Genomic DNA, 23,259 nt, shown 5'->3' with positions numbered 1-23,259 from the left:
TCTCAGGTTTATAAAAGAGTCAGGTGCAAAGTAAAGTGGGAGACGTGGGGCAAAGTTATACAAAAAAGAAATAGTGAACATCTTTGGTCACACATGCTCCTACTACATGTGTGAGCCTGAAGAGCTAGATAGTGGACAACAGTCAGATGAAACCCTATTTGTATCATTCCTACAATTAGTGAGCAGGCATCAAATTGCACTTAATTAATCTAATCTCACCAACCATAAAGAAAAGACATAAAGATGTAAACATGTAATAATGAATCACTGAATTCAGTAATAAAATAATAATTTAAAAAAATCACTATTATGATGACTTTACTGTCCTTGTTAGAACTGACAAGCAGAGTGGATTTACTTATACAGGTATGGGATCCGTTATCCAGAAAGCTCCAAATTACAAAAAGGCCGTCTTCCTTAGGGCAGAGACACGCGCTTAGATTCGTGGAGATTAGTAGCCCAGCGAGATTAGTCGACGGCGGGATGGCACTCGGAACGATTCGTTTTCCCAAGTCGCCCGAAGTTGCCTCACAAGGAAACTTCGGGGCGACTTCAGAAAACAAATCGCTCCGAGTGCCATCCCAGTTCGAGGAAATTAGTCGCCCCGAAGAAGAGGAGATTTGTGCAGGGACTAATCTCTCCGAATCTGAGCGTGGGTCTCTGCCTTTAGACTCCATTTTATCCAGATAATCCAAATTTTTAAAAATGATTTCCCTTTTCTCTGTAATAATAAAACAGTCCCTTGTACTTGATCCAAACTAAGATATAATTAATCCGTATTGGAAGCAAAACCAGCTGTTTATTTCATGTTTACACAATTTTCTAGTAGACTTAAGGTATGAAGATCCGAGTTATCTGGGAAACCCCAGGTCCCAAACATTCTGGATAACAGATCCCGCACCTGTACAAAGATGTAGCTGTCAGTACAGATGGATACTTGTTTTGCAACACTCAAAACTAGTAGAGGGACATAAAAATTGTCTAGAGAAAGTAACTGCCACGTTAATGATGACTCATTTAAGGCCATATGATAAGGGTTTAAAAAGAAAATTATTATGACCCATATTAGATATTGTTCACCCTTGCTTCACCAAGGTCTATTCCTTCAGCTCTTCTCCAGCAATTCATCCCCCACTCCTATCATTTTAATTTGACAACTTCACTTGCACAGTTTAGCACCTATACCTTTTTTTTTCTAAACTATGGCCCTACTTAGGTTGAGTGTGTATCATTAACAGGCTAAAATACGATGACAGGACAAAGGATACCACAGCATAAAGAATAGGCTAGGTGTTGTTTTCTATTCTAATTTGTTTTTTATCTCATACAAATGTGACATCTGTTTTTTAGAGTGTTCATATGGAGAGTGATCTGGAAGGCATATATTTGTCCGATTTGATGGGGGCTTCTTCTCACGTGTTATCCAGCTTTATCAGTCTTGCTCTCGACTCTGTATTTTACATGATCCTGACATTGTATTTAGAAAAGGTTCTGGCAGGTAAGCACAGCTTAGGTATTATTTGTCTCCTGCATTAAACTAAATGTTAGGCCATCTCCCATAAACTCCATGTTATCCAAATAATCCAAATTTTGAAAAATGATTTCCTTTTTTTTCTGTAATAATAAAACAGTAGCTTGTACTTGATCCAAACTAAGATATAGTTAAACCTTATTGGAAGCAAAATCAGCCTATTGGGTTGTTTACACAATTTTCTAGTAGACATAATATGAAGATCCACATTACAGAAAGATCTGTTATCCTGAAAGCCCCAGGTCCCAAGCATTCTGGATAACATGTCCCATGCATTTTGCCATTCTGTTTTTAATTCCGATTATATTTCTGGTCTATATAGATCAAATCTCTACTAATATTAATGGAAGTCTCTGGACTGCAAACTCCACAATGGGCAGGAATGATTAGACTGAACCGTATAGGCTTTTCCCATAACATTACTAAAGTGTCCCGCTTTCAAAATATGGACTGTTGGCATATCAATGCGCAAGTTTTACATTAGTTGTACATTTTGTAATAGACCTTATGGAAAACAGTAGCATTTAGTTGAATAAACCTTTTTTTCACTATACACTAGATAAGCATGGCGTTAAGCACGAGCCATTGTTTTTCCTGAAAAAGTCTTATTGGTCCAAAGAGAAATCGTCTCCACCAATGGTAGGAACTGACGATTGTGATGAATCCTCTGTGGGAGACTATGTTGAAAAAGTCCCTACCGATATGCATGGAAAAGAGGCCATAAGGTATGTTAATCATCTCTGTAACTAATAAACAACCAAAGTCCTTTTGCTAGTAAATTGCAAAAACCCTCCATTCTGAAAGTCCTATTGTAATGGGCTTTTAATTTACTTTGCTTTTTTGTGTAACAACCTTGCGAAATGCAGAAATGTATTCAAATGCATTGGAGTCAATGGGTGTTTGCTGCTGCATTTTTTTTTGGGGGCCAAAGGCATCAGTCAGTATGTGTCAAATCGCTTGGGAAAATGGCGCAGATTACCAAAAATGATCACCACTCGCAAAAAAACACTAAATAATTGCTCATGCATAGTGACAGGGGCTCTGCTATATCTACCTATTAGGAGTGACCAGATGGTAAGGGTTTGGAAAGCATACTCAGAAAGTCAGGTATTAAAGGAGAAAGCAATTTACATTGGGGGTGCTAAAAGTTAGGCACCCCCAAATGATTGTATTTACTTACCTGACACCCTGGGCCAATGCTCCTATCAGCAGAAATCTGCACCGACCAGGGCCGGATTTACATAGTGGGTGCCCCTAGGCCCACTGCCATTCGTCACCCTTGTCCCCTCCCCTTCATTTGTGCAATTTTTCATCATCAATGGGGATTGCCGCATAGTAAATTTAAAAAATTATTGTATCTCCAGCGCATCCCCAGTGTTTTTGAACCAATGTGGGTATGGTTGGGCAGCATGCCGCCCCCCCCTAAAATCCTGCCTCCCTAGGTGGCCTTTCCATAAATCCGGGCCTGGCACCGGTCTGGGGTTCTTCCAGGGAGTGCCACATAGTGATCCTCTTCCTTCTTCCCGGGGCAGACGGAAGCATAGTAGAATGAAATAGCCAGCTTTTTCGTTAAAGTTCAACTTTTCGCTCTTATGCGCAGCCGCGAGAAGAAGAAGCAGGAAGACGATCTGTGGTGTTAGCTGGAAGAACCCCCAAGCCGGTACAATTTTCTGCTGATAGGAGCACTGGCCAGTGGTGTCAGGATAATAAATATAATCACTTGGGGGCCTAATTTTTGGCACCCCCAAGTGTAATTTGCCTTTCGTTTTTCTTTAAAGGAACAGTAACACCAAAAAAGGGGTTTAGAGTAATTAAAATATAATGTGCTGAATCCATGCACTGGTACAATTGGTATACTATACTATAGTTTATATAAACAAGTTGCTGTGAAGCCATGGGGGCAGCCATTCAATCTGAAAAAGGAGAAAAGGCACAGGCTACTTAGTAGAAAACAGGTAAGCTTTGTAATAGAATACAATGGTATTCTACAGAGAGCATCTTTTATGTAACATGTAACTGGAATGGCTGCCTCCATGTTTATATAAACTATAGTAATTTGTCTGAAGCAAACACACCTGTTGTATCAGTGCACATTAGGGGCACATTTACTATGGGTCGAAGTTAAATCCTTCGACATCGAAGTCGAAGGATTTACCGCAATTCGTTCGATCGAATGATTAAATCCTTCGAATCGAACGATTTGAAGGATTTTAATCCATCGATTGCACGGTTTTCCTTCGATCAGAAATTACTTAGAAAGCCTATGGGGACCTTCCCCATAGGCTAACATTGGTAGGTTTTAGGTGACGAAATAGGTGGTCGAAGTTTTATTTAAAGAGACAGTACTTCGACTATCGACTGGTCGAATAGTCGAACGATTTTTAGTTCGAAACGTTCGATACGAAGTCGTAGTCGAAGGTCAAAGTAGCCAAAAAAATACTTCGAAATTCGAAGTATTTTTCATTCTAATCCTTTACTCGAGCTAAGTAAATGTGCCCCCAAATGTTAATATTTCAAAACACTTTAATTTTTAGGTGTTACTGTTCCTTTAAGATGGGGCTAAAATTGTCGGTTAATAAGAATGTAAGGCTAATAACAAATGTACCGTAAGCATAAGATTCCCAAATTATAACAATATTGCATACAATATTTTTTTCCGATGTTTAGGAAATGCACTGTACATGACTTTCATGAAACAAACAACTGAAGATATGTTAACTACGAGATAACAAGGAGCATATCTGTTAGCACAGCGTAAATATAAAACAATAGGCCACATTTGCAATAACAGCAGTTCTGTTTTTCTTTTGTGAGCTCAATTTAATTTCCGATGCCCTTAATAGGTTGACCCTCACTAACAATTGCAGCTGGGAAGTTACCTCCCATCCTCCACATCTAGGAGGTTATTTACTAAAACCAGAGTTCATCTTGGTTTTTTTATTAAAACAGTCGGCCAAACTCCCATCCATTTATAATTAAATAAAATAAACTTCTAAAGGACTGTGATGGCATTCAGCTGGTACAGAAGCATTCCTAGCCAAAGTCTTTGCTCAGCTTCAAGAATACATTTTCCAGTGCTTTAAAGACTTTCCTATCTCTAGAATCCATGGAGTTAAGAAAACCTACTCTGACGATGACAAGAACACTGAGGCTTTGAGAGGTAAGGTTTACATAATGTTCATCTGGTGTTTGAAACTGACTTACCTTACATTCCCTGCTATTAAAGGGGTTGTTTACCTTTTAGTATAATGGACTGTGATATTCCGAGGCAATTGGGTTACATTTTTTTTATTATTTGTGGTTTTTGAGTTATTTAGCTTTTTATTCAGCAGCTCTCCAGTTTGTCATCTGGTTGCTAGGGTCCAAATTACCATAGAAACCATTCATTAAGTTGAGGAAGAGACTGGGATATGAATAGGAGAGGGCCAAAAGAGAAAGATGAGTAATAAAAAGTAGTAATAACAACACAATTGTAACCTTACATAGTAAGTTAGGTTGAAAAAAGACAGTTAAAAAGTTCAACCTTTTAACTTTTTTTACCTGCCTATCCAGAGGAAGACAAAACCCTCATCTAAAGTCTCTTCAATTTGCCTTAGAGGGGGGGAAAATTCTTTCCAATTGGCAATGGGACCAGTCCCTGGATCAACTTGTACTATGAGCTATCTCCCATAACCCTGTATTCCCTCACTTGCTAAAATGCCATCCAACCCCTTCTTAAAGCTATCTAATGTATCAGCCTGTACCACTGATTTCAGGGAGAGAATTCCACATCTTCACACTCTCACTGTAAAAAACCCCTTCCGAATATTTAGGTGGAACCTGTTACAGAGCCTTAAAGGGCATTTGTTTTTTAGATGGGGTCAGAGAAGAAGGCAAATAATTAAAAAAGTATAATAATTAAACAATGAAGACTAATTGAAAAGTTGCTTAGAATTGGCCATTCTATAACATAATAAAAGTTAACTAAAGGGCAAACCACCCCTTTAAGAGAAACACATTGTTTAGAATATCTGAACAGAATATCTGTAAAAAATACAGAGGTTTTAGCTCTCATCAAGGGCTTTTCCACAAGAAAATATATTGTAGGAAATCTATATATTGCTTTGGTAGCAATTTGTTAAACCCGAATCCAACCAGCAACCTGCACCTGGACCTGCAACCCGCATACTTACTTGCTTGGACCCGCTACCCGACCAGCAAGTACCTTATCCGCAACCCTGTCCGTGACCCGATGACCATCGAGAAACAATAAGTGCTGTCATTGTAAACCAGAAGTGACATGATTAGAAGTAGGCATGATCAGAAAAAAAGGAGTAAAACAGGAAGTGCTCAAGAGTAAAACTCGCTATTGAGAAAACCCACGACCCGACCCGCAAACCCGGAGAACAGCCGACCCGATCCCGAAACTTCAACCTGCAACCCGCATTAGTGTTCAGTAGAATTTAACTTGTACCTTCAGGACTTCAACTTTGCCCCCCTTCGTGTGGGTGTTTTCGCTGCTTCAAGACTTCAATTTTGTCGTGTTTTCGGGTCATTTTGCCGTTTCTAGACTTCAGGAGAGGCTTAGGTGGCATGGCTTCGGTGCTGTCAAGGGGGGCCCGGCTATTTCAAAAAGTGCAGCACAGCCGGGCCCCCTTCAGCCCGGGCCGTTACAGCAGCACCCCCTGTGCCCCCCTGATGGCGGCCCTGGTAGCAACAGTGCTACAGCAACCATATTTAGATCAAAGCCCAAATTACAAGACAAAGCATTTTATATGGCTAGAAATTACAAGACAAAGCATTTAATATGGCTAGAAATGTTCACTGTAGCTGATCCAGTGATATAAGTAGACTAGTCTGTTTATACAGGTCCCTCCTCGTTCTTAACTAATATTGTTTAGTGGTCAATGGTGTCCATGTGGGAACGTTTGGAACAGCACCACACAATATTCTTCTTATTAAAAAGCCTCACAACTATGCACACATGGTTTCCATATGTGCATAAACTATGTATGTTTATTGGAAATGTGCATCTATATACTATATTAATCTAGATTCCTAATCTATACCTAATGGTTTTGTTTCTAGGTCTAGATCTAAATATCTATGAGGGGCAGATTACAGCCCTGCTGGGTCATAGTGGAGCTAGTAAAACAACATTACTAAGTATCCTTAGTGGAATGTGTCCGACTTCTGGTGGTAAGTCTTTTTTGGAAAAGCCATTGGGTTTCAGAGTAATGGGGCAAAAAGTCAATATTGTTAAGTCTTTTGGGTGTTTATTATTCAGATCATTAGGGCTGATTCTGTTTGTCCAGATTTTCGGATGAAAACCTTGGAAAGCTGTTTGACAGAGCAGAAGAATGGAAGTTGTATATCTTAATTTTATAATTTTACGAATTACAGTTCTAACAGCATACCAAAAACACTACTAGCTCTTTAGTCTGCCAAGCAACTACAGTTGCCGAATGTCAGTTCCAATAGGACATTGAAACAACCCACCATTCATTACCTAAAGGTGGCCATACATGCACAGATATTATCGTACAAAATGAACAATATTCGGTGCGTGTATGGTGGGATATACCTGATGCCGACAATAGATTTGGATATTGGTCGTCTCTTTGGTCACCCAAGATGGAGAATTTTGATAGCACCTTTGAAGGCACCTGAATATCAGCCAGGGTTACTTCTGAATTATCAGGTAGAGGTAGAATTCTATTGTTTCTACTTATATTCTGGCAATTCAGCTCTTAACGAACGATGCAATGGTTGCAAGAAAGATCAGAATTAATCCCTTGTAAGAGTTACTCTCTTGCTTACATTCCTATGGAGTCACATGAAAATCAGGCATATGTCAGATTTCCATGTCACTGATTTGATGTGACTGCACATTTAACCAATAAAAAATGTTCCAGCTACATGACAAGGAATAAATGCCCAAAGGGATGCCGGGTTAATTTCTACTAGTTTCCTCCTTTTGATTGCAATATATATGACACCGTTCCCATTTGTTGAAGCTACCGTACCACCCCCTCCTCCTGTGAGGTGCTGGCATATTGTACCACATAATGTGTTTTTCTTTTACTTTTTTTTTTTTTTTCTTTTGGTTTTCTCTTTTTTGTTTTTCTTTTCTGAAAATCCTAAGGTTACAGTAGATACTGTTGGTCCATACTCTGACAAATATTGAATGCAGATATTATGTATTTCTATTAACGGATGTGTACCAATTAGATGTGTACCAATGCATTTATTTGTTCTGCTATGTGACCTTTAATAAAAAATACAGTTGAAAAAAAAAAAAAATGTTCCAGCTGCATCCTGTCCACACGTACCCATCTCTTTCTTTACTCTTGCAGTTCAGTACTGTGATCGATGCATAATAGCTGTTTTAAGTCAGATATAGCTCTACTGCCATTCTAATACAGATAATGGCAATTTAGTTTGCAGGAACTAACCTTGTACAGTATAAGAAATGATGGTGGAGAGTCCACTAAAATTCTAATACAAAAAAAGTTGAAGACACCAAAAATGATTCATATGTTGAACAGTGGCATAATCTAGTACAGATATGGGGATCTATTATCCAGACCTGGGGGTTTTCCGGATAACGGATCTTTACGTAATTTGGATCTTCATACCTTAAGTCTAGTAGAAAATCATGTAAACATTAAATAAATCCAATAGGCTGATTTTGCTTCCAATAAGGATTAATTATATCTTAGTTTGCTTTACAGAGAATAAGGGAAATCATTTTTAAAAATTTGGATTATTTGGATAAAATGGAGTCTATGCAAGATGGCCTTTCTGTAATTTTGAGCATTCTAGAAAATGTGATTCCAGATAACGGATCCCATACCTGTATACACACAGCTTGCATAGGCAGTGGAGGGGCCTCAAGTTCTTAGCTCATAGTTTATCTGTGTGACTTTTGTTTTGTCGTAAGTGCACCGTTTACCAAATTGCAAACTACTTTGTTTTTTTTAACAGTGTTTATTTTGTTTTCAAGGTGGTGGGGGGGTACAGAAGAGAAAAAAAGGGGGGCATCAGGTACATTCCACACAGTCCACAAAATACAGAATAATAGCAAAGATATTAGACCTCATCTCAGTACACAATGCATAGCATATACAAGAAGCACAGAGTAATAAATGCATAGAGACATTGTGATATCAGGTGCACCTAATATTATCTCCTGACACGAGCCTGTGTATCACTATAGAAGCCCTATTATCTAGGAATTGGCCTCTGTCCATTCCTCCCAGGTTTTTTCAAATTTGGCGGGGCACCCTCTAGCTAGATATGTCATCTGAATCAGCGGAAGATTTTTATTAATAAGGTCCAACCAAAACTGTAAGGAGGGTACTTTTGGGTCCATCCATTTCATAAGGAGCGCTTTCCTAGCATAATACAGTAGGCTACGCCAGAGGTCCCTCTTTGCTCTAAAGGGGGTCACCTCGTCGACAACTCCAAGAACACAGACTTGTGGTGACATTATTTTGGGGAAGGTCGTTTTTTTCCTGTATATGGGTCATCACTCTGTTCCAAAATCTAGCAAACTACTTTGTTAGCCAAAAATTTAGCAATACAGTTTTTAGGATGGAGGAGGTCAGGAACTCTTTGGAAACTGTTGTGAGGGATAAGGCACAAAAATATTTCCGTTTACTACACTGCTGCTCTATCTAGGGCATGGTTTTCATCCATGTGTATGGGCACAACCAGGCATTTCTCATTTTTGTATCTTATTGTTTTATAGGATCTGCAACTGTCTACAATTATAAACCCTCTAACATGAGTCACTTGGAAGAGATCAAGAAAAGGGTTGGATTTTGCCCACAGGTCGACATAAAGTTTGACCCTTTAACGGTGAAGGAAAATTTAACTGTGTTTGCAATGATTAAAGGGATCCCATTAAATCAAATAGCAGACAAGGTATGAAATGATGTTGTGCTTAGTGAATGCAGAGGATTTATATACAGAGCAGTTTTGAAAAAAATATATTTTTAGTAATGAGATACACTGACCACAGGGATGTTAAGATCTGCTTCACAATATCAATTAAGAACTATAACATTATATAGTACATGTATGGGATCCATTATCCGGAAACCTGTTATCCAGAAATTATGGAAAGGCAGTCTCCCATTTTATCCAAATAATCCAAAATTTTAAGAGTGATTTCCTTTTTCTCTGTAATAATAAAACAGTACCTTGTACTTGATCCAAACTAAGATATAATCAATCATCAATGGAAGCAAAAACAGTCTATTGGGGTTATTTAATGTATACATGATTTTCCAGTAGACTTAAGGTAGGAAGACCCAAAATACAGACAGATCCGTTATCCAGAAAACCCCAGGTCCAGAACATGGAGTCTATGGGAGATGGCCTTTCCTTACTGGAGCTTTTGGGATAACGGGTTTCCGGATGACGGATCCCATACCTTTTATATAATTGTATGGTTTAGATAAGGTGTAGGGATTTTTTTCTGTTTTAGATGCATAGGATTCTCAAAGTTTATGTCTAATATATAATGGTCTTTTTTTTTTTTTTTTTTTAAAGATACGGAAAGTTCTGTCGGACCTGCAAATGAATGATATGGAAAACATAGAAGCTAATAAATTGAGTGGAGGACAAAAAAGAAAACTAACTTTTGCTATTGCTATTTTAGGAGACCCACAGGTAATAAGGGACATTAAGTCGCTCAAATCAAGAGTTTTACTCTTTTAGGGAAAGTTATACCCCCTTGATCAACGTGAGTGGGATCAATAGTAATAAACATACTTATTGTTTTAATCGTGAAAAAACTATGGTTTTTCATTATTTCTTGAGTTAAACAGGGAGCCTGAAGCTACAATATGTTCAATCTTTAGGGTAAGGTCACACCTGGCGATTTGGGGAGATTTAGTCTCCTGGCGACTAATCGCCTCTTCTTTGGGGTGACTAATCTCCCCGAACAGCTTCCCCCTGTCTTGTGCTGACTATAATGAAAAGTCGCCTGCGGCTTGGCACACGAGGAAACTTTGGGCCACTTTGGAATACGAAGCGCCGCGTGTGCCATGCCACATGTGACTAAATCTCCCCGAATCGCCAGGTGTGCCCTTACCCTTATAGAGTGAGGTAGATAATCAGATTACCAGTGAACACATAATCCCCCTGCATAATGTATGGCTTCTAACAAAATAGTCACAAAAAGGGTGGAGGGTTGTATACTGGCAATCTAATTATCCACCTTCCATGAAAACCTGTTTTACTACACCAATGGAGTCATGCCCTTTATTGTACATTGCTCAAACACATACATATGGATGAATGCTCTCTGTTGCCAGGAAGATGTATAGCCCACACATACATACCACAAAGGTGATTGTTTACATCATGGTGTCCCTTAAGCTGGCCATAGACGCAAAGATCCGATCGTTCGAATCCTCGAACGATCGGACTTCCCCATCTCCAGACCTGCCACCAACCTTTCAGATCAAGTAGTAAAAGAACAGATCAGCCGATGTTCTGCCCCAACACCAATCGTACGAAAGTTATGTCCGACAAAAGCTAGTGACAATTTCCCACTGAAGATACATGCAGAGATAATATCGGCAGCCGACAGAAATCTTTTAACCTGGCCGATCAACCAAACGACCGATCTCCATGGGAAGAAAAATGTCGGGACTCTCCACACACGGTCCGAAAAACGTACTAAAGATTGGATCTTTGCGTCTATGGCCAGCTTTCATTCTCATATTTTATGTTCTACACAAGTGCGTATATATCTCTAAGGTTGAGGAAACACTACACTATACAGTCTATTATTGTTTCTCTTTTTTCTGAGCTTTTGTGCTCTGCATGTAATGGATGACTAAAGGGAGCTGCTACTGTGCACACAGATTAATAGGGCTGATGCAGGTACAGGATCAGGGAGACGAGGGTGTAGTACCAAGGACATAGTGAATAGGTGACTGGAGCAGAGCAGGTGAAGGACTGGAGCAGGACAGTACGGGGGAAGACTGGAGCAGAGCAGGTGGAGGACTGGAGTGGAATAAAACAGGTCAGGGTGCAGGACTAGAGTAGGAAAGCAGGAGTTAGTGCAAGACTCTGGCAACAAAACAAGGGAGCAGGGAAACTAAGAGCCAGGGGATTGCCACAGTGCTCAGAAGCAATGCCAATGCTCAGGCACAAGCTGTGAAGAGGGCTGGTCTTTTATAGGGCAGAGTAAACTGGCCATAGATGCAAATACCTTTAAAAGATCTTTTCTTTATCGTGAGACCACGATTATCTCGAAATGATCGATGTGTCCATCAACTAAAAAGACCATTTCAGGCGATATTGCCAGCAAAAATGATGGCTAGCTGCCTGCTTGGCCCTGCAAACATAGATAGATTGCACTGGGACCGATAAAGATTTTTTAACCTGGCCGTTCAATTTTCTGACTGATGTCGGACGAAAAATCGTAAGATGTACGATCGTTCGAATCCCACTAACTTCGCGATAATTTGACGGATTGGTCGGATTTCTCTAAAATCGGTAGTTCGGCAAAGAAAAATCTTTGTGTCTATGGGGACCTTTAGCTCTGATTGACTGACCCCACCCAACCAATAATGTTGAGGAGGTGATGCGACAGACCCAGGGCAGCAGGTGTAATGGAGATGTGTAACACACCGGCTGCTCTCCTGGCACAGTGTTAAAGGAGAGCAGCCATCAACCAATTTTGATACAGAGAATATAATAAAACTTAAGTCTCATTAATCTTGGAAAGGATTTTTAGAGTAAATAGTAAAGTTGAGGAATTCTTTCTTCAAAGAGGATGTTCCACCAGACGCAGTATATATTTTTAATAAAGCATTAGATCTAATCACATAATATATAATCACTGTTATTAACACATGCTGTAGTAGTGTGTTGATATTTGGATTGCACAATTAGTTTAGAAATCCACATACAAGGGTTTAAACTTTATTCTGACATAATGAAATGTCATGAACTTCAGCATGCCTTTATTCTTCCAGGTCCTCCTACTTGATGAACCAACTGCTGGTTTGGACCCATGTTCAAGGCACCACATCTGGACCATTTTGAAAGAGAACAAGGCAGATCGAGTCACACTCTTTAGCACTCAGTTCATGGATGAGGCAGACATTCTTGCTGGTAAGACTACTCTAGGGAAAGCAATACACTTTACTAGACTTGTGAAGCTCATTTCGCCTTCAAGGAACCAATCCTAGGAAACTACAGTTTTAAATTTTCACCTTTCCTATTCGCTGTGGCTTGATGAAAATATAATTTCAAAGGGTCCAACTGTGTTTTGTTTCAATTATTAGACCGAAAGGCTGTGATCTCCAAAGGAAGGTTAAAATGTGTAGGATCCTCCTTGTTCCTCAAGCGAAAATGGGGCATCGGGTATCATTTAAGGTCAGAGCATTGTAATCTTCTATATTTTTAAACTAGTTACACCCATTCATAGTACAGGTATGGGATCCATTATCTAGAAACCAGAACAATTACCGGAAGGTTGCCTCCCATAGACTCCATTTTAATCCAATAATTCAGATTTTAGGAAATGATTTCCTTTTCCTCTGTAATAATAATACAGTATCTTGTTATTGATCCCAACTAAGATATAATTAATCCTTATTGGAAGCAAAAACAGCATATTTAGTTTATTTAATGTTTAAATGATTTTCTAGTAGACTTAAGGTATGAAGATCCAAATTATGGAAAGATCAATTATCTGGAAAACCCCAGGTCCAGAACATTCTGGATTACAGGTCCCATACATTCAAATACATTTTAAATGTTTAGTGTAGAAAACAAATAAAGCAGGGATGCACACAACTTTTCTTTCCATTTAAGTGAATACAAAATCCTCCACAAAATATTTGGATAAGAAACAAACTGTTAACTGTACCTAATATCCATAATCAGATTTGAACGCAAATTTGTTGTCTTCACATATTCAATGCTTGAAAGCAACTTACTTTGCTACGTTGTAGGTGTGAAGGATTCAGTTCTGAATCTTGGGAAAAATGCAGAGATTAGTTCATCCCTAATATAAAATGTTGCTCAGATGCACAAGATATCTTAAATGATTTCTTGCGATATCCCCCAATATTCTAAGCTAGATTCCTAGTGATATAAATGACACGTGATAACATAAACTTTGGGATAATGATCCCAAAAGTAATTATATTTTATTTTAGGAGTAGGGAAGTTAATACAGGTATAGGATCTGTTATCCAGAAAGTTAAGAATTACCGGAAAGTTGCCTCCCATAGACTCCATTTTAATCGAATAATTCAGGTTTTAGGAAATGATTTCCTTTTTCTCTGTAATAATAAAACAGGAGCTTGTACTTGATCCAAACTAAGATATAATGAATCCTTATTGGAAGCAAAACCAGCCTATTGGGTTTATTTAATGTTTAAATTATTCTTTAGTAGACTCAAGGTATGGAGATCCAAATAACAGAAAACCCCAGGTCCCGAGCATTCTGGATAATAGGTTCCATACCTGTAATTGCTTGTACACTGCATCTGGGTTAACAAATGTTTGTTCTGTCTTAAGTTGAAGTAGATGAGGAAAATAGGGAAAATAAGACATTTTGCAATATCACACCTTCATTTTGCTGGAAATATATTACCAGGATGCAAGTGTCTCCTTCATGTGATGCGGAACTTATGACATCGATGATTAAGCAGCACATACCTAATGCTAAGCTCACAGCACAAAATGAAGAGGAGTTTACCTACACCTTGCCCTTTGAAAATATGGATGCTTTCCCAGGTACTTTGTATAATGACATGTTGTACAGGTATGGGATGCATTATACGGAAACCCATTATCCAGAAAGATCTGAATTTACTGGAAGGCCATCTCCTACAGACTCCATATTAATTAAATAATTTTTATGAATGATTGAATTTTTCTGTGTAAAAATTAAACCGTACCTTGTACTTGCTCCCAACTAAGATATAAGTAAACCTTATTAGAGGCAAAGCAATCCTATTGGGTTTATTTAATGTTTAAATACATTTTAAGTAGACTTTAGGTATAGTGATCCAAATTACGGAAATACCCATTATCCGGAAAACCCAAGGTCCCGAGCATTATGGATAATCACTCATACCTGTACACTTTCTCTTAACTGTTACAAGCATGCTGCACTTTTGCTTTACAGATGGATATTCTAATGAATGTGAAACGATAAATATAGTTGATATTTGTGTAACAAGGTGTATATGTTCTGAAAAACAGCTGCCTGCTGTGGGTTACCTGAGCTTCCTCAAAATGAGAACACACTTCTAGTAATTCTTGGCAATTTGATCACTACTGAGAATTGATATTCAAGGTACCATTGCCTTTAATGTATATGAAGCGAAAATAAATATGTAATATAAACTTCATCTCAAGGAAACGAGAAACCATCTAAATATCGAACATTCAGTACCATTTCTGAAAAAAATCTATTTATATTTTGTTATAGCCCTCTCAGAAATTTGTTGTGTTTAGTTTGAAAGACAGGTATGGGATCAGGGCCAAATTTGCAGCATAAATTAAATAGTTGGCTCCATTCTGGAGCACTAATCTCTAGACGATTAGTGCTCCAGTACAGTATGCCCTCAGTCCTGTAGGAGGGAGGGGACGCCGGAGGACACTGGCCTCCGGGTGCCCTTGGAAGAAATCAGCACCTGTATGGGATGCATTATCCAGAAATCCGTTATCCAGAAAGCTCTGAATTACGGGACAGCTATCTCCCATTGACTCCAAAATAGAAGAGGGGAATGGTGGTTAGCACAGCTTTTCCAAATGATATGCGTCCAATTCCTTAATAGTTGCTCTGTGCTGCAACTGCTGCAAAAGATCCAAGTATAGGAGAGGGAAGAGGAACTCCAGCAGTATTACTGCAAACAACTTTTTATTCCAGGCAGTGATAAACACAACATGTTTCGGGTTCAATACCCTTTATCAAGTGATAAATGGTATTCACTATATAAACTAAGCAGAAATCTTAATCGCTTATACTTAGAAAAGTTGTTTGAGATGGAGCTTATGTTATATATTTTTATATATTTTTTATTTTAAATCTTAATTTTCCTCTCTGTTGACTGTTTCCAGATTTGTTTTTAAATTTGGATAGCCAAGTAGGAAACAGCATAGTCAACTATGGAGTCTCCATGACAACGCTGGATGATGTATTTCTGAAACTAGAAGGGGAAGGAGACTTAGAAAGTGGAGGTAAAAACACCTTTTTATTATTTTATGCTTCAAACTCTCTAATATTAACTTTAACCCTATCATATTGAACAAAATTGAAAAGGGGTCATTAAACCTCAGTTAAAAAAGCTAAAAGTAATCCAAGACTAGCCCAGGGTTGGACTGGTGGGTGTAAGACCAACCAGGGATACCATTGTGCCCCTGCAGGGGCTGCTGCCATGAGGGAGTGCAGGTGAGGGTCAAAGAGTTTTTTGGTACAAACCGATGCCTCAGATATGGGGTTAGGGGCTATAACATCATCAAATACTCAACTGGCTGGAACACTCAGTTGTGTTTTTGTGCAGAATACTTACCGTGCCAGAGAAAAACTGCAGCATTATAGAGAGTGAGTGTCTAGCTATCAAGTGGGCACTTGAATCTTATTTATTGGGTCGCCACTTTAAGCTAATTACAGACAATACCCCAGTCACTTAATGAGCCGAGCTAAAGAAAATAATTCACAAGTAACAAGGTAACATAGTCAGTATCAAGTCCATGAAGTTCAACCCCTTCAAATAAACCCTGGCACATATATATCTATCTACAGGACCAAGGACAGCCTTGGATTTAAAGAATTGCCAAACAATTAGGGGGTTATTTACTAAACCCCACATTTATCTGGCTCGGCGATTTGGTGTAAACTAGAATTTTGAATCCGAAAATCAGCCATTTCAGACCTGCCAAGGCTGTGTATAATTCAATGACAGAGGTCCCAATCCTATTTTGAAGTTGCTGTGGTCTGTGTTGCAATTAGGCCAAAAAAAATACTTTTTTGGCAAGAATGCAAAAAATGCGGGCTTTTCGGAAAAAAAACTCCCAAAAAATTGGTCTCATTTAAATAATGAGATAAAATTGGATTTTTATGCTGCTGCGTATGGTGTGCACCTTTTGGACTATTTATCTATCTATAGTCTATCTATATACAGACCTTTCTATACTCTTACATATATATACACAATATACCAATACCTATAATAACTAGATGTAGATCTAAAGATTATAATAGCTTTGGATATTATGCTTGTTCATCCTCATCATCACCATCCAAGCCACTCTTAATATTACTCTAAGGGGCAGTTTTATCAAGGGTCGAATTTTCGAAGTGGAAAATACTTCGAAATTCGACCATCGAATAGAATCCTCCGACATTCGAAGTCGAAGGATTTTATTCATCCTATGATCGTACCGTACTTCGAATCGTACGATTCGAACGATTTTATCGTACGATCTTCCTTCGATACCAAAAAACGTAGAAAATTGCTCTGGAAGGTCCACATAGGCTAACATAGCACTTCGGCAGGTTTAAGTTGGCGAAGTATTGAAGTCGAAGTTTTTTTAAAGAGACAGTACTTCGATTATCAAATGGTCGAATAGTCGAACGATTTTTACTTCAAAACGTTCGAATCGAAGTCGAAGGTCGTAGTAGCCTATTCGATGGTCAAAGTACCCAAAAAATTATTTCGAAATTTTTACTTTTTTAACTTCGAAAATTCACTTGAGCTTAGTAAATCTGCCCCTTAATATAAGTATTAATAGCATCAGTGGATGCACTTGTGCAAAATTTGTAACAGGAGGTGGAAGAAAGACATCAGTGTAAAGCATTGCTATATGTCAGGGGTCCCCAAACTTTTACCCGTGAGCCACATACTAATGTAAAAAGAGTTGGGGAGCAACACCAGCATGAAAAAGTCTCTTGGGTGCCAAATAAGGCTGTAATTTGTTATTTGGTCGCCCCTTATGTGGACTAGCAGCCTACAGGAGGCTCTACTTGGCACTATACTTCGTTTTTATGCAAATAAAATGTGCTTCCAAGCCTGGAATTCAAAAATAAGCACCTGCTTTGAGGACACTGAGAGCAACTTCCAAGGGGTTGAAGAGCAACATGTTGCTCACAAGCTACTGGTTGGTGATCACTGCTATACGTATATGAAAGGATCAGCTTTGGACTCAAGTACCTTTAATAAATGCCAATTTTTTGAGCCATTACTGCCACCATTATGTGTGACTACAACGGCACCTTTTGTCTCTTTCTGCAGATTATGATGTTTTCAGAGCAGAGTCCAGGACAACTGAAGACAGAGAGGATTTTTCAGCTGAAATGGAAAAGTCACTTTTATTGATGTCGGACTCCGGAAATGTGACACTTAGTGGCTTTGCTCTGTGGAGACAGCAAGTATTGGCTGTTGCAAAGATTCGCTTGCTGAAGTTAAGACATGACACTAAAAGCTTCAGATCCATGTGGGTGGAGTGAAGTCTTAATTTTTTGTGATTAATATTGTCACTGAATCATTATTTTTATAAGACTGTTACATTATAGGTCAATGCCAAAAAAAAAAATATATATATAAACATGATATAATTACTAAGATATTATGTTGTTCACATTGTAGACATCTGTTATCAGATGACAAGAGCCATGAATATCTTGGAAATTATATTCTCTAAACGGTGCTTAGTGAGGTCACCGGTTATAATCGGAGCTTAGTAATGTAATTTCTGTCACATGACTCGCTGAAACGTGTGTGTTATAAGAAATAACTCCCTCTTGCGAAATATGAGGATATTAGAAGTCCCCTCGGAGTTCCATGAATTGTAAAAAAAAAACAACACAGGAGCAAAATTAAATAAGCAAGTTGAGCACACACAAGAAAGCAAGGAAGTAAGACTACAACTGTACCTTATAATGCATAATCTACCCCCTACTTAAATTTATATTTATTTATAATTTATAGAGACTGCCTGGGCCTCATGCTTTTGTATGGTCACATAATTCCTCGGTGACTTATATCATTTTTAGAAATTACAGTAGATATACTAAAATATACTGCCTCCATTATTCAACTGTCTTCACTTTCAATAACTCCCATCTCTTCAGTTCTTGTTCTTCATTCATTATGGGTATGTAGTGATGGGTAGGTGATATTTTCAGGTTTTGATCACCCACCCATCCTGTCCGTACCTTTATCAGTCTTAACAAAAGAGTAATGCGAGTGGAAAGGTCAGCAAATGAGCAGATCTTTTGTTTTTTTTTTGTAACTTAGATTTTTTACTGGATAAAATCAAGTTTACATCAGTTGCATAAAAAAACCATTGCATATTATAGGTACACACAGGGGCACATTTACTAAGTGTCGAATATCGAGGGTTAATAAACCCTCGAATTCGACCCTCGAAGTAAAATCCTACGAATTCGAAGGATTTACCGCAAATCCTACGATTGATCGAAGGAAAAATCGTTCGATCGAACGATAAAATCCTTCGAATTGAAAGATTTTAAGTGATTGAACGATTTTTCCTCAATCAAAAAAAGCTTAGAAAAGTAATGGGGAATGTCCCCATAAGCTAACATTGTACCTCGGTAGGTTTAAACTACCGAAGTATCTAGTCGAAGTTTTTTTTAAAGAGACTTCGACTATCGAATGGTTGAATAGTCAAACGTTTTTTAGTTCGAATCAAAGTCGAAGATCGTGGTAGCCTATTCGATGGTCAAAGTACCCAAAAAAATACTTCGAAATACGAAGTTTTTTTTTCATACGAATCCTTCACTGGAGCTTAGTAAATGTGTCCCACAGTGTTCCACTTGCTAGTTTTATTTATTTATTTTTTTTTTTAAACTGTCTTGGTTAGGGAGCAGGCATTAAGATCTGCAGTATAAATCACTAGCACGCATAACAAAAAAGCTATCTTGTTCTTGATTATAATTATTCCTTATTGGAAGCAAAATCAGCCTACTGGGTGTAGTTAATGTTTACATGATTTTCTAGTCATCTTAAGGTATGGAGATCCAAATTACAGAAAGATCCGTTATTCGGAAAACCCCAGGTTCCGAGCATTCTGGATAACCAGTCCCATATCTGTTATGGCTTGGAGGGGGTTTGTGTTTCACATGACCTTTTTAACCCCAAGTATCTATTGTATAATTTAATACAATCCTATTAATATCTATAGTAATCTATATTAATTGATATTAGTGGCCACATTGTGGTATAATTGTTTTCTTTCTTTTTTTTCCAGATTGTTACTTCTTGTTCTTTTTATTTTACCTCCGGTTATAATTAACATATTGGCTAGCATTTACAGTCAATATGAATGGGAACTCACCCCAAGTCTCTACTTTCAAAGTCCCGGGAATCGACTGAACAAGTACTACACAGACCTGCTGATTTGTAACAACACTGGTAAGGATTTCCTGCCCTTTTCTCAGCCTACTATCTACTAATAAAAATGGAAAACAAATATAAAATAACAGTGTGACAAATATAAATTGCTGTTAAAGAGACAGGCATTGTTTCAATATGTCTGGGCTATACTCTTGCAGAAGTAGATACTACGTACCGCTGTGCCCACATGACAATTTTGGACAGTGTCTCTTTTCCAACACTTTAGGATAAGGTCACACTGAGCGTTTCGGGGAGATTTAGTCGCCTGGCGAATAATCGCCTCGTCTTTGCGGTGACCAATCTCCCCGAACGCCCTCACTTTGCACTGGCTAAAATGAAAAATCGGTGGCGCTAATCACATGCGGCGATTCGTTTTCTGAACGAATTGCCGCGTGTGATTAGCACCGGCAATTTTTCATTTTAGCCAGCGCAGAGTGAGATCGGTCGCCGCAAAGACGAGGCGATTAGTCGCCAGCCGACTAAATCTCCCCGAAACGCTCAGTGTGACCTTACCCTTAAGAGAAATTCACAAAAGTGGGGAAAGGTTTTTTCAGAGTTAAAGTGCTGATCAAACTGGTATAAATACAATCTCCATATATGCCAAAAGACTCAAACTCCACTTATAATTTTTTGGTGAAAGACAGTTTATAGACACTTTTGTGAATATGTTGATAAAACAATTAAAACTGCATTTTTAATGCCATTTCCCCAAACATTTTAAAAATGGAGTAAAGCTCACTGTAACTCTTCCTCTTGTCCTCAACTTTGCATTGCTTCCTTCAGTCTTCAATCACCTTTTTTTCAGTGGCATTAGTGTACTTAGGGAATTAGCAGCCTATTGTCAGGGTACAAGCAAAACAGTGTCTTTTATACTATTTTATTCAAGCATGGGACCTGTTATCCAGAATGCTTGGAACCTGGGGTATTCTGGATAACGGGTTTCCTTAATTTGGATCATTAAGTCTACTAGAAAATCATGTTAACATTAAATAAACCCAATAGTCTGGTTTTGATTCCAATAAGGATTAATTATATCTTAGTTTAAATCAAGTATAAGGTATTATTACAGAAAAAAAAGGAAATCAATTTGAAAAAATGTGATTATTTGGATGAAATGGAGTCCATGGGAGATGGAATTCTGAGTTTTCTGGATTAACAGGTTTCTGGATAACTGATCCCATACCTGTATATAAAAGTAGATTATTGACAACATAAAATAGGTGACAAAAACATGTTTTTACCTCAAATTTGTATTATTTTGCTAGTTTTTGCTTAATGAAATATTGAATATTGGCATTTGGAGTGAATATATTCTATAAATCTTTATTTAAAGAGCAAATAAAGCCTCCCTTGCCAAACTTTAGTTTCAGTACCAGCACATAGCCCCCACCCCCTCTCCAAATTGTCCCAACTTATCTGTGCCCCATAGCATATCCAGAATCACAGAGCTGCTTAGCAGTGTTGGCCACCACTTTTAGCTGTGTCACCTGTGTTCCCAACATCTATCTTTCTGATCAGGAAGTAGCACATGCACCCTGGGAGGCAGACTGTGAAACTTGGCTATTGTGCATTTTCTTAGTTGAGATCCATGATGGAATGGAAGTTAAATGGCCAAAGATGATGGTGTGGCTCTAGAGACCTGGATGTGCAATGGGCCACATTGTAACTGATGTGGTTGGGGAGGGAAGGTGTAGTATTTGTGCACTGGCATTAAAACTAAACATTTTCCAGGAGGTTTTACTTCCCCTTGACTGCACCTAATGGATTTAACTCATGTGGTGCTACATTCAGGATGCTGCAGGGATTACAGATTAACTGAAATTTTAGGTGATAAAGCATGTGTTCTCCCATATCAGCCTTTATAAGAGGCAGGGGGACTCTAGTCTGAAAGGCAGAATTATTAGCAGGGGCATAACTATAGAGGAAGCAGCAAGCAAGCAAGGCCCTAATTAAGAGAAATTTCAATAAGTCGTGGAAGAATAGGTCAATTTACCAATGGTTTGCAGCCCTATACTCAGGGTCGGATTTACATAGCAGGTGCCCCTAGGCCCATTGTCCTTTTTATTCAATCAAATTTTCATCATCAGGACCAGAGCAATGGGGATTGACTATCATATCTCCTGTGCCTCCCAAGTGTTTCTGAACTAATGTGGGTGTGGTTGGGCAGCATGCTGCCCCATAAAATCCTGCCACCCTATGCCCGGGCCTTGGTGGCCTCTCCACAAATCTGGGCCTGCCTATACTGAATATGCTGTGGGGCCCAGTAACATCTACAGTAATTATGCCACTGATCATTAGTACCAGGCACATGTATCAACTAATATCATGCACATTAGAACATTATGACAAGGCACACTGTTACCCCAGCAAGGTGCTTCTTAAAGTGGTGGTTAAGGTTTAGTGTTTTATAAGCAACTTGTCAATTGGTCTTCGTTATTTATTTTGTATCGTTTTTAAATGATTTGCCTTCTTCTTCTTTCAAATGGGGGTCACTGACCCCATCTAAAACATTGCTCTGTAAGACTACAAATGTATTGTTCTTGCTACTTTACTCATCTTTCTATTCAAGCCCTCTCCTATTCATATTCCAGTGTCTTAATTTAATCAGTGCATGGTTGCTGGGGGTAATTTGGACCCAATAACCAGATTGCTAATATTACAAACTGGAGAGCTGCTGAATAAAAAGCTAATTAACTCAAAAATCAATTGCAAATTGTCTCAGAATATCACTCTCTACATCATACTAAAAGTTAATTTAAAGGATAATAACTCCTTTAATAACAGGCAAAAAAACCAACTTTTTGACTTTGCTCAGCAACAATATAAGCAATTCTTTATAAATTGCATAATACTGTAATTTAAGGGCCATAGCAATGACTTTGTTGGGCTAACACATTCTAATATTAGACCTTGTATACACATCATACTTTTATATCTGACACAGGTTCATCTATTGAAGACTTTGTTGGTGCAGTGAAGGAACAGAATATTGCAGTGTACGTGACCAGTGGCAAATATGACATGGACACTGTAAAGTACAGAGGAGCCATTGAGGTCTCTCAAGCTGAAAAGGTGATTATTGTAATGAAAATGGAGGAACTTACCCCACGGGATATCCAAGACCTCCTGCTCCACCATGCGGTTCTTCCTGGTCGCAGTGGGACTGCGTCAGAAACATGTCGCCCCAGGATTGGTCGCCGGCGACGGAATGGCGTCGGCGTCATGACGTCAGCGCGTCAAGTTTTGGCGCCAAACCATGGACTATTTAAAGCTACTTGCCCATACTGTCATTGCCCAATTATAGGTCTATCTTGTATAGTTCCTGGGTGTGATTTCCTGCTATTT

The 23,259-nt window shown here is 38.6% G+C and overlaps 1 protein-coding gene across 1 annotated transcript in view; it reads left to right on the top strand.

The window, feature by feature from the left end:
• LOC108701784 (ATP-binding cassette sub-family A member 10-like) overlaps positions 1–23,259 on the top strand; it is a 49,997-nt gene that overhangs the window by 5,195 nt on the left and 21,543 nt on the right. The window contains exons 4-16 of the mRNA XM_041576261.1: positions 1,351–1,498; positions 2,091–2,256; positions 4,633–4,691; positions 6,599–6,709; positions 9,264–9,439; positions 10,070–10,189; positions 12,511–12,649; positions 12,823–12,913; positions 14,145–14,284; positions 15,617–15,736; positions 17,791–17,992; positions 19,769–19,932; positions 22,859–22,986. Of these exons, the coding sequence (XP_041432195.1) occupies positions 1,351–1,498; positions 2,091–2,256; positions 4,633–4,691; positions 6,599–6,709; positions 9,264–9,439; positions 10,070–10,189; positions 12,511–12,649; positions 12,823–12,913; positions 14,145–14,284; positions 15,617–15,736; positions 17,791–17,992; positions 19,769–19,932; positions 22,859–22,986 (1,764 nt within the window). The remainder of the gene's footprint in view (positions 1–1,350; positions 1,499–2,090; positions 2,257–4,632; positions 4,692–6,598; positions 6,710–9,263; positions 9,440–10,069; positions 10,190–12,510; positions 12,650–12,822; positions 12,914–14,144; positions 14,285–15,616; positions 15,737–17,790; positions 17,993–19,768; positions 19,933–22,858; positions 22,987–23,259) is intronic.

Source organism: Xenopus laevis, chromosome 9_10L (genome assembly GCF_017654675.1).
Source record: "Xenopus laevis strain J_2021 chromosome 9_10L, Xenopus_laevis_v10.1, whole genome shotgun sequence".
Lineage (NCBI taxonomy): Eukaryota > Metazoa > Chordata > Amphibia > Anura > Pipidae > Xenopus > Xenopus laevis.
Note: the sequence above shows the minus strand (reverse complement) of the source record. Positions and strands in the feature narration are given on the sequence as shown.